At 40.6% G+C, this 12,978-nt stretch overlaps 1 protein-coding gene across 7 annotated transcripts in view; it reads right to left on the reverse strand.

Annotated features, from left to right (window-relative positions):
• Positions 1–12,978, reverse strand: part of ERICH1 (glutamate rich 1) — a 103,884-nt gene that overhangs the window by 76,560 nt on the left and 14,346 nt on the right. For all 7 annotated transcript variants that reach the window (XM_054062667.1, XM_054062666.1, XM_054062664.1 and 4 more), the window contains exon 2: positions 9,749–9,943. In XM_054062667.1, coding sequence (XP_053918642.1) covers positions 9,749–9,943 — 195 coding nt within the window. The remainder of the gene's footprint in view (positions 1–9,748; positions 9,944–12,978) is intronic.

Genomic DNA, 12,978 nt, shown 5'->3' on the forward strand with positions numbered 1-12,978 from the left:
TAAGATTTCTCACATTCTAGAGGCTAGCAGTCTATTTCCTCAAACGTATTTGTACTTAAACTTCTTAGGGCTATATATTTATTTCAATGTAGATTGTTGATTTCACACTGAAGAATCTGCATTCTCTTCCACCGAATACCAGGCCTTTTATACTCATTTGTATTAAAAACAGGAATCCAATTTCTTTCTTAAGAGTAGAAACAGGTACAAGATCACCTAAAAACTATTACAAACTTTTTTTCCTATTTTAAACTGTGTCATAGGTTATCATACATCTATATAAAGAAAACCAAAACACAACACACCAAGGCACTCTTTTCTCTTGTTTTCCATTCCTCACAAACATTTTTTTGTGGCCAGTAAACATGACATCACCACCTAAGTGTGTTTTAAAACACATTTTTGAGGCATTCTGCTAATGTTTCCAGCGGAATAATTGCAAAAACTACCAATGGAAGTAACATGGCCAGACTTGGAATTCACAAACATCACGACGTCAATACAGTTTGGGAAGAGAAAAGCTGGCACAGGTTTGCTGTTCAGAGTCTTAGAGTATTAAAAGAAGAAAACCATTTGAGAAAACCCTCAGAAGTATGTTCTCATCACTGTCTCTTCCTTCAGCTTGATGGAAGCAAAAGAACCTCAGAAGGAAACCCAAGTCAATAAAGATACGCCCATTTTACCAGACCCAAAACCGGTATGGGAAATTCATAAAAGAACAAGGGAGAAGAAAGCTCAAATTTACTCCCCTCACCACCTCCTGCATGTACAGGAACTAGATTTTTTTTCTTTATACACCTAGAAATGAGGTATTGCACTATTTGACTGCAAGTAGAACTTAATAGTACAACTCAGCTTCAGATCCATTACATTGGAAGTGGCAAACATTCTTTGTCACAGAGAAAAAATAGATTAAAAAAGAAGAAAACCTACTTCCTCTTATTCTCGTTCATCATCTGAGGAAGAATTTTTACTTATGAACCGTTAAAACATCTACATTCCCTTGGAAAGAGTAAGGAAAACAAAGCACAACACAAAAAGTGAGAGCAAAGTAGGGACAAAAAATGGATCAAGGAAACCAAGAAACAGAACACTTTCCACAGCAGAATCCGACTAGAGGGACGTAGCGCTTAAAATTATGAGCGAGCACATTTAAAAAGTGGTAGAAGCTATTTTTCTGAAAGCTGAAGCTATGAGGTAATGACGAAACAAGCAACACAGCTAAGTTTTAGTTATTTATTTAACATAAAAGCTTCAGATTCTCATATGTATCGTAGTATATCATTACAGACAATATTTAATAGAATCATAGAATGCTTTGGGTCGGAAGGGCTTTTACAGGCTGCCCAGTCCAACTGCCGTGCAGGAGCAGGAACATCTTTAACTAGATCAGGCTGTTCTGAGCCCCATCCAAACTGACTTTGGAACGCTTCCAGGGATGGGACCTTTTTTACTTCCCTGGGCAATCTATTCCGGTGTTTCACCACTCTCATTGGAAAGAATTTCTTCCTTATATCCAGTCTACATCTACCTTCTCTTATTTTATGACCATTACTCCTTGTTCCATGGTGACAGGTCATGCTAAAAAGTCTGTCCCCATCTTTCCTGTAGCCCCTTTAAGTACTGGAAGCTGCTCTAAGGTCTCCCCGCAACCTCCTGTTCTCCAGGCTGAACAAACCCAACTCTCTCAGCCTGTCTCAGCCTAATAATTTGATTAGATGTCTAAGAATTCTAGCTGTATAAAAGGAGAATAAAGCTATCTTAAAAACGTTGTTAGTACTCAGCTCACTAACTTCTGCAGATCTTATTTGCTTCACACACTTTTCAAAAGCCAAACACACCTCTGTCAATCAATATATTTAAAAAGAAATAATAAATGTAACAACACTGAATCTAAAAAGGCCATGTCTAAGTTGCAATTTGTTAATTATCTTCACTGATTAAGTGATTATGTCATTTTTGGGACTTACCTGAAACAAGACCAGGAAATAAACAGATGTGCTCATCAGAATAAAAGTAAACACAGTTTAAGTTTCTAAACTTTTTTTTTCCCCCACAAAACGTACTTGTTTTACTCCATGACTGGAAGTCATTAGTAGAAGTCCATTGCTGTTTGTGTACAAAAATAACATAAACCACAGAAGCACAAAAAACCCTACGGAAAATGATTTGCTGCACTTAGTTCAATACCACGTTCACATTCCACGCATTTCCACTTTTTGAATAATGGCTAGAGGATACAGTTAGTAGGAAAGCCAAGTAGGAAGTAAGCATGTAAGCACGTGTAAGAGCAGAAAACATGAAATTTGACTCTGAATACCTAATTTTGACAATGGCAGCTTAAATAATAAACTCTCCATACACCTCAAGACTGTCTACCAGCCCTTCTCTAGCGGGGACAAGCCTATTTTACCAAGTTCTTACACAAGGCATTTTTCTGTTTCCTTTCTCAAGATAATTAGTTTTCTTGCAGCTGGCTACAGTAGGCTTAGAGCTTGTTTACACTTACCAGCTAAAGCTGGCATTTTCTACTCAAATTAGACAACCACTAGATAACTATTAGATGAAGCACTTGTTAAATTGCTTTCAGTTGTCACAGAGGACAGCAGATTTCGCTATGACAGCTAAACTGTTTGAAATGCAGATGTAAAAGAGAACAGAAGAATGAGTGAATGTATATACATAAGAACACTGGAAAAATAAAGCATTGCTAAGGGGGACTGGAGACTGAACTACAAGGCTGTTTGTCACAACAGAAGTTACAGACATTATACAGGCAGCCCACACAGTCTCAACAGAGAAAGGGTTTTTTGTTTTGGTTTGTGGTTTTTTTTTTTTTAGTATTTTCCCTCCTCTCCCAACTCCAGATCTCTACATTTCCAACCAGCACATAGCTACTAGTTTGTAAATCTAGTTGGGTACCGCTTCTACCATAGCCACCAGAGGCTGGTGTCTTCAGTCACCTCCAGAAGCGAGTGGAGTACTTATCTGCCCCATTGTCATAGTACAATGCCACTAATATAGCATGTAATGAGACAATTTTTAAACCCTTGAGAGAAGAACATAAGAGTGTGTGAAAACACTTTGTTGTAGAATAATTATAATCTCCATTGCTCTTTATCTTATTCACAAAAGACAAGCTTTTCAGAGCAATTAACTAAAGCGAAGATGAATTGTTTAACATGCCTCTAAAGCTGTTTACTGCATTGGATACTGCTAGAGTTTAATTTCTCAAGCATGTCCACTTCATCAATTCAATCAACTAAACTCCAGGGATGTCCACGCATAGTTTTTAGAGAAGTTCTGTCTTCTAGGCCCTTCTGTCAAAGTGAAGTTTTCTAGAACAGAAGCAGGAAGGCAGGATTAGGATGAATAAAGACAGAGCCCAAGTGCCCCAGTAATGATTTCTTAAACCCAGTACCCTGTTAGCATTAATAACTTCAAGGGACAAAGTAAGCAGAACACACACACACACACACAAACAAATTACACAGCTGTACTTCGTTTTTGCAGGAATTCTTTATAAAGGATAACAATGCTGAGCGACCTCACAGCTGATAGACAGTCACACTTGTATTTAAGTGAAACAGTAAGTACTCATTATTTACTTTTTACTTTTTTACTTATATTTCACTTTTTACAAGGGCATGGAGTGATAGGACGAGGGGGAATGGCTTTAAATTGAAAGAGGGAAGATTTGGATTACACATTAGGAAGAATTCTTGACAAAGGTGGTGAGGCATTAGTGCAATGCCCAGGTTGCCCACGGAAGAGCTGTGGCTGCCCCATCCCTGGAGGTGTTCAAGGCCAGGTTGGATGGGCTTTGGGCAGCCTGAGCCAGTGGGAGGTGTCTCTGCCCATGGCAGGGGTTGGAACTGGACGATCTTTAAGGTCCCTTCCATCCCAAACCATTCTATGATTCTATAATATGGTGTAAATTGCATTTTGTCTATTTATATAGTGTAATACGTATTTCCCCTTATTAAAAAACTCTAAAAGTTAGGAGTAAAAAAGCTTAGTATTTTTTCTTCATTACCTCTTAAATAAATGAATGAGACAAAAAAGAACAAATAGGTTTTCTCCACAAGATCTGAGACTCTGTCTCCGCATTTCAGTTTTCTTTTTCAGAATTAGGGAAAACACAAAACCTAGAAGTGGAACAGCAGGCTTTTTTCAGGCAAACTGGATGCCACACATTTAACTTGCATACAATTATCCTTCTTCAGCAAGTCTTAAATTTTCATTTTTGTACAGAAGATGATAAACATCAATCAGTAAATCCCAGGTCCTTTAAAAACTGATTATAATTCCAACCAAGAAAAAGGATGGAGACTAAGGAGGCCACTGCAGTGGCCAATTCTACACTTAGCAAGTCTCTAGTCAGAAGAACACATGCCTACTTTGAATAGATATGATGAAAGGTATTAAAAATAATTACTGAGGTTTTAAAGCATCAACAAAAGTAAAGAAATCATAGAACTTCAGACCTCAATAGAAACATTCTCCATCAAATTAATGTTTATTGCAACTAAATCCTGCCCTACCCAGGTGTCTTGGTTTCAGCTGGGATTTTCTTCCCAATATAGTGCTGTGCTTCGGATTTAGGATGAGAATAACGTTGATAACACTGATGTCTTAGTGTAAGCACTGCTCGGCAATGACTAAGTCAAGGATGACTTTTCAGCTTCTCATACTGCTCCAACAGGGAGGAGGCTGGGGCTGCATGAGCAGCTGGGTGGGGATGCAGCCACGACAGCTAACCCAAAGTGGCCTAACGGATATTTCATACCATATGACACCACGTCAAACAACAAAACTGGAAAGAGTTGGCCAGGACAGCAGCTGCTGCTCAGGGACTGCACAGGCATCAGTCAGCGGATGGTGGTCAACTGCATTGTGCATCCTGTATTTTGTATATTCTTTTATTATTCTTCTTTTCTATTAAACTCTCTTTATCTCAACCCACGAGTTTTACCTTTTTTTTTCTGATTCTCTCTGGGGATTTGTAAGCAAACGGCTCTGGGGTGTTTAGCTGAATGCCAGGTGAAGCCACAACAGTCCTCAGAACAAAATTTAGCCAAAGGTCATATCCAAGCAAGTAATCCATACTCAGAAATGCTTTCTCAGTCTTTTGCCAGACGCTTTTTTTTTTTAATGCAGTATAGCAAGATTTAAGCGTTTATAATACTGCACTTGGAAGCATATTTGCAAGCATAGGGAAAAAAGAAATTAAGTCCTCTTATTTGTAGGAGCTTTCAGTTTTCCATTTGCTCTCTTTAATATTTTGCCTGCCAAGAATGCTCAGGTTTATTATATGTATGCGTAACTTTTAAATAGTTTATGGTAATAAAGCTGGTTTTGTAGACACGCTTTAATTTTATGCTGAAGCAAGGAAAAAACACGTCTTCTGAAATTAAGAACTATAGGCTTTGCAATTGAAGAATCAGGTTCCTCAAGGGGAGCAATGTTTAAAAAGCCTCATCTAATTGTCCCGGGGAGAAGAGAACCTCTATTTTGGATATATTCATTTTCCCATGGAGTATTTTGGTAGAATAGGAGAAAAAGAATCTGATTCAACTAGATTCAATCTGGGCAACTAGAATTTAAAGGGAAGGTACATCTCAGGATGCTCTTGAATGGAAACTTTGGCCACAGGAAGGTGGTTTGGTTTGTTGGGTTTTTGAGTCATTTTAAATAATAACAATAATAACAACAATAATAATTTCTCTCTTTGAGAGATAAGATATAAGTGACTACCCTCCTTCTTTGGGGTTTGGAAGCAGCGTGGCACCCCCATGTTTTCTCCGCATCTCTAAGAGAACTACCACTTTCCTAATGAAAATGCAAATACCATTCAGAGACCACTCTGTAGTCACAAAGGACAGCATCCCCCGGAAATTTCCTTCAATCTCCAGTTATTACGGGTCTTACCGCAAGCTTTAGTTCCAGAGTCATGTGGGGACCTTTATGGGACAATCCTTTCTGATGCTAAATTATTAATCTTCCTAAACTGAGAACCAGTCATTAACACATGTCCTGATCTTCTATATATTTAAGTATCTCAACTTCAACTTGATCTCAGAAGAAGCATATAAATGCAAATATTTACAGGATAAAAAACTATGATCTTCACATTTTATGGGCATAAGTCTCTATTATGCTTCATGATGTAGGCGTTGAAGGCAATACTGCAAACTGCTTTCCAATAAATACAGGAACCCAGGTGGCGTTAGCCTATGTATATTAGCAATGGTTAAAGGTTAGTAGAACATTGTGATGTTCTACTGTTAAAGGTAAGTAGAACATTGTGATGAATTTTATAGTAAAAGCTGTTATTTAACGCTAGAAAATACTTTGACTTTAAGTCAGCTTCTTTTTAAGAAATCCTCAATTTCTTATTGAGATTAAATTAAATTTTTCAGTCGATGTTGTAGGACTGAAATAATCACTTTCAACCCAGGAAGGAGTTTGTATGCACACAAAAAAATATGCCTCTCCTTTCCATGGTCCACTTTAGACTACTGAGATTTAAATGCTCATCTGTTTCATTGTTATGCCCATAACCTTTCCTCAACGAGAAAGAAGTTACTTAAAATAGCACATGATCAAACAATTCAATCAATTTATCAACCCTTATGTTTTTCCTTCTCTCCCCGCAGTTTACAGCTGCAAACCTTACAGCCTGTCACTAAACAGGTACTTTCAGTGTCTGATGTCATAAAATGACAACATGTAAAATGACTACTCACGCAAGAGCTCCTTAAATATAAATAAGATCACAACCTAAGAAGAATATTGAAGCTTGGTTTCACAGATGGGTAACTGATGTATCTTTTTCGTAAAAGTTTATCACTGCAAGCCTCTTCAAGGCCCCCTTTTTTTTTGAAGTACACATTTGTAGAACAACAATCGAGGCAGAACCCTTTCTGTACTACCATAGCATCTACTTGCCTCCAAGAGAAAACAAGCTCAGTTAGTTTACTGTTGATTTCAACAACAGCCTTTTTCACTTTGCTGTGAAAATTCTAAATACGGAACTGTTCTTTTTGCTCCATGTTCCCTTTCCCAAGGGCTATGTCTTACCTGCATTAGGATTCTGGATCAAAAGCTTTAGTTTCATTAACTTGAAGAACGTTGTATCAAGAACCAGGTATGAGCAACCAGGAGTTACGCATCACAAGGTCAACTAAATTCTCCCCCTCACCTCCCGCTTCAGTGGGAGTTTGGGGAGGCCTTAGTTTATAAGGAACTGTACAGATTTTCTATTTTCTATTTCTATTCTAAGGTATTTTTAGCTTAAGAAATTACTCCATAACCATTGTTATTCAGCACGTCTTCATCACGGAGCCAATGAATAGCCTGTTACCTATTTCAAAAGGACCATTAGTTCCCATGCTATCAAATATCATTTTATAGAATAACCTTAATGCTTTATTAGCCTTTTGAAAATGTGTGTCATTCCTGACTACACAAGAGAAGTACTGGGAATACCGATCTAGGAAATGAAAGTGGGTATCAAACACATGGAACTACAACAAGTTGTGATTTCCAGGCAATCTTCTGTCACAATAACAAGATGCAATGCAGGACAACAGCCACACAATCCTTCAAAAGCAAATTCTACCGCAGACGCATGTAAGAAAGGTCTGTAACCAACCTGTTACTAGAGATCTTTGTTACAGATTGGGTTGGTTTTTTTTTGTAAAATTAAAAACCCAACACCCCCTCACCCTCCATTCCCCCCAGCAACGCACATTTTTAGATTAATATGTGTTGGAAAGAACTTCAGGAGGTCATTAGCCCAAACCCCATTAAAATCTGACCTAAATAGAACAAGTTTTCTAGTACTGCTTAGTTTTCAGCTCCTCCAAGGATGGAGATATCAAAACTCTCTTTGGGCAGCTCATTCTCAACATTTGATCATCCCCAAGGCGGAATTCCCTCCCCCAGCTAGTTGGAATTACTCTTGCTACAAGTTCTTTGTTGCGCTTTCTGTTGCTGAGCACCTCCAAAAAGCACACAGCTCAGTTTTCTCTATACTCATCCTTCCCAGTTGGATGTTGAAGTAATGAGATTTCCTCTTAACCTTCTCTTCTTATAACTGAATAAACTCAACGCTCTCAGCCTCTCCTCACATTAACACCGCCCAGCTCTGCGCCTATTACGGTGCCCCCCATTTGTCTCACTACCTTTTAATTTCAGGTCAGTTTAACAACCTCTTTAAGCTATGGCAAAATGTGGTTCTAGATAAACTACAACACAAAGTATTTCACACTTCTTCTATACTTATGCACAGAGCCTTTCACACACAAGTAATACCATGGCAACCTCGTTTTGCAACTCCTTCATCTTTTGGCATAGCATCCTCGTTTTACAAGTCATTTGAAAAAGGACTTTTACTTACCCATCAAGATATTCAAGGGCTACTTACATTGCATAAACAGACACAAAATCAGAGAATCATAGAATCGTTTGGGTTGGAAGGGACCTTAAAGATCACCCAGTTCCAACCCCCTGCCATGGGCAGGGACACCTCCCACTGGCTCAGGCTTCCAAAGGCCCATCCAACCTGGCCTTGAACACCTCCAGGAATGGGGCAGCCACAGCTTCCCTGGGCAACCTGGGCCAGGGCCTCACCACTCTCAACATGAAGAAATTCCTCCTAATGTCTAGTTTAAATCTGCCCCTCTCCAGTTTATATCCATTGCCCCTAGTCCTGTCACTACAGTCCCTCCCCAGCTTTCCTGTAGCCCTTTCAGGTACTGGAAGGTCGCTATAAGGTCTCCTCAGAGCCTTCCCCTCTCCAGGCTGAACAACCCCAACTCCCTCAGGCTGTCCTCGTATGGAAGGTGCTCCAGCCCTCCGATCATCTTTGTAGGCTCCTCTGGAACCATTCCAACAGCTCCATCTCCCTCTTACGTTGAGGATTCCAGAACTGGACACAGTATTCCAGATGAGGTCTCCCAAGAGAGGAACAGAGGGGCAGAATCCCCTCCCTTGCCCTGCTGGCCACGCTGCTTTGGATGCAGCCCAGGACACAGCTGGCCTTCTGGGCTACGAGTGCACTTTGCTGGCTCATGTTGAAGTTCTCATCGACCAGCACTCCTAAGTCCTTCTCTGCAGGGCTGCTCTCAATCACATCATCCACCATCTTGTGTTGAAACCAGGGATTGCCCTTACGCAGGTGTGGGACCTTGCACTTGGCCTTGTTGAACCTCATGAGGTTCTCACAGGCCCACTTCTCCAACTTGTTCAGATAGCTCTGGATGACATCCCATCCTTCTTCTGTGGCATTATGTTCTTTAGCAGAGTACTAACTGTGTCCCTGAACTGACATTTGCGTCCTGTTGGGTTTACGTTCCCCATCGGGCAGGAGGAAGGGGTAGATCATGTATTCCCACCAGTCGTTGGGTGTACCCGCTAAGAGCTGAGCAGAGCTGTACCAGCATAAGTCATTTTCTCATTGCTCAACAGACAGTTAACACCAAATACAATTATAGCTTACACTGAAGTTTCATATTAGCTACCGCTAAACACTGCATTCTTGCAGTGTCACCAAGACTATTTCTTGGCTTTCACAGGACTTATGCACTGACCTCAAGTGTTCTAAGTATTAAGTATCACTAACACTTGTACTCAGATGTGTCTGTTGGCATCAACAGATGAAAAAGTAGATATTATACCGCTCTTAAGCAAAGTTAACTATATATAAAAGCATATTATCAGAAAAACGACTACACAGTCTCACCTTGAAATGATTCGCAGGGTGCTTCAGTTGATGTGCTAGCATCTGCTGATGAAGCCTGAACGTTATCCAAATTCTTTTCTTTGGATTTTGAGTCCACATTTCTGTGAACCGCCTCTTCTTCTCTACTTGAAGTATGCGAAAGAGAGGACGATGGAGTTTCACCATAGAGTCGTTTCAGTACTTTCGCTATGAACACTGTGGAATAAGAAAACTTTTTTAAACAGAAAGAAAGGCAGTGTTTTAAAAGGTATTTTAAGACTTAGCCGCCCAAAAACTACAACAAACTGAAACATGGAGTATAAGGGAAACTATTTTGTAAGTCTGGCTTCAGTGATGCCCGCCTCACAGATGATAATTAATATATTAAAGTCCTAAACTTGAGTCAGAAAAGCAGCTTTAAAACCCCACTATTCACTAGCAAGGTTAGAGACAGAGTCTTCTATTTTACTAAATTTTGGCAATAAATTAAAACAGTACATTTACAGACTAAACACATTATTTTTTTTAATTTCTTTTAAAGCAAGTATCTTCCTACACAAGTGTTAGAAGGCTACTTGAAATGCAGGTCTCTTCTGGCACAGAAGCATTGCAATTGAATCACTCATTAAAATCAGTAAGCTACAATATTTAATCACATCGAAAAACTTAAAGTAGACAGCAGCAGAAACACATGGTAACCCAATTATTTCCACAGAATTAGCAGTATTCTTATACGTCTCTTCTTCTTATGGGTCCCTTTCTGACGACACTGGCAATCTGCTACAAGTTACCCAAATGCAAGCATCGTTTGATTAAAGAAATATATGCAAATAATCTACTCATCAACAAAACTATCATCTTGATATGGAGGCATGTATATATCAATCACCTGAAATGGCATATTATTACTTTATATTTACTTATGGCAAAACAACATTCCCTAGCTTTACAAATTCTACACTGTGAAACAGATATTGTGGGATGGGGACAGGAAGGAAAAGAGATTTGAAGAAAAACATGTTACCTAAACTCCAATTTTAAATACAATATACGTTGTATGGACACTATATAAGCAACCCAATGTGGATTCTTAAAATAATTCTGGTAAGGGAAAAGGACTTATGCTGTTTAAGAAGAATGGCTCCTACTACAGCTTAACAGAAAACACACTATTATCACATAACCCTCTTCAATAAACTACTTGCCATCGCAACGGAAAACAACCAACCAAATAACCTTAATTGAGTTAGAAAATCTTGGACCCTCCAGTCCTTGATAGAGAAACTTTATCTCCACACGTACCTTGGCCATAAGCTTCAACTGGCATGTAATGACTAACTATGGGAGACAACACCTTGCCAGACGTTTTTTGAGCTCTTACTATTTTATAGACGATCATTTACTCTTTGCTTGTGCCCAGTCCCTTCAATAATTGGTAACCTCACACAGGCCTATGACAAGAAGTAAGCCTGAAGAGATACTTGTGCAGAGAGCTTTAGGTATGAAGCCAGAATTTTAATTTTTCTACTTTCATCCATCATTTGGTGACAGGGAAAAAAATGGTGACAAGCTGCCAGCAATGTCCCCATCAAGTAAGCACAATCCATTTTCGAAGTCATGGATTAAGACTATGGTTCCAGAAAGACAGATATCAACAATCTCTTCCCATAAGGTTCAGTTGCCAGGATATTCTACAGCCAGAAAGACAAAATCCACAATTACTCTCCTCTGAGGACATCTAGAAAAAGTAGACAGAAATAAGCACTGTAATAAGCAAAGGTTACTGCTCTTTGCAGAACTCTAAAGCAAGTTATCCAAGAGGTTTATCCTGGATCCTTTCCCCGAGTACCGCTGTTAACACTGCAGCACTTTGATGAACTCCAGTCGAGCCGTTACTAAATGTCACGGTTTAAAGCCAGTGGGCAGCTAAGCCTCACGGAGCTCTCACTCGCTCCACCCCGGTGGGATGGGAAAGAATCAGAAAGTCAGACTTGAGTCAAGTTGTGGGTTAAGATGAAGACAGTTTATAGGTAAAGCAAAAGTTACGTGCACAAGCAAAGCAAAATATGTTCCACACTCTCCTGGGTGGAAAACTGGTTGGCTGGCCGGACCTAGAGAGCGGTGGTCAATGGAGTTAACTCCAGCTGGAGGCCAGTCACAAGTGGGGTTCCTCAGGGCTCAGTACTGGGTCCAGCTCTGTTCAATGTCTTTATCAATGACCTGGATGAAGGGATCGAATGCACCCTAAGCAGGTTTGCGGATGACACTAAGCTGGGTGGAAGTGTCGATCTGCTGGAGGGTAGGGAGGCTCTGCAAAGGGGTCTGAACATTGGGCTGAGGCCAATGGCATGAGGTTCAACAAGGCCAAATGCCGGGTCCTGCACTTGGGCCACAACAACCCTATGCAGTGCTACAGACTGGGGGAAGAATGGCTGGAGAGCTGCACAGAAGAGAAGGACCTGGGGGTGTTGGTTGACATCGACTGAACATGAGCCAGCAGTGTGCCCAGGTGGCCAAGACGGCCAATGGCATCTTGGCTTGTATCAGAAACGGTGTGACCAGCAGGTCCAGGGAGGTGATTCTCCCTCTGTACTCGGCACTGGTGAGACCGCACCTCGAGTACTGTGTTCAGTTCTGGACCCCTCACCACAAGAAGGATGTTGAGGCTCTGGAGCGTGTCCAGAGAAGAGCAACAAAGCTGGTGAGGGGCTGGAGAACAAGTCTGACGAGGAGCGGCTGAGAGAGCTGGGGTTGTTTAGCCTGGAGAAGAGGAGGCTGAGGGGAGACCTTATTACTCTCCAGAACTGCCTGAAAGGAGGTTGTGGAGAGGAGGGAGCTGGACTCTTCTCCCAAGTGACTGAGGACGGGACAAGGGGGAATGGTCTCAAGCTCTGCCAGGGGAGGTTCAGGCTGGATATCAGAAAAAAATTTTTCACGGAAAGTGTCATTGGGCCCTGGCAGAGGCTGCTCAGAGAAGGCGGGGAGTCACCTTCCCTGGAGGTGTTTAAAAGACAGGTGGATGAGATGCTCAGGGATATGGTTTAGTGGTTGATAGGATTAGTTGGACTTGATGATCCGATGATCCTGGCGGTCTTTTCCAACCTAGTGATTCTGTGAATTCTTATATGGAAATACATCTTCTCCAAATCTGCTGAGGAGAGTCAGCCTTCTCAAAGCTACAGCGGAGTTTATGCTCCATCTTCAAATCTGATTTCTCTAGTCATCTGTTCAGCTACTCCCACAAAAAAAAT

Source organism: Cuculus canorus, chromosome 3, assembly GCF_017976375.1.
Source record: "Cuculus canorus isolate bCucCan1 chromosome 3, bCucCan1.pri, whole genome shotgun sequence".
NCBI lineage: Eukaryota > Metazoa > Chordata > Aves > Cuculiformes > Cuculidae > Cuculus > Cuculus canorus.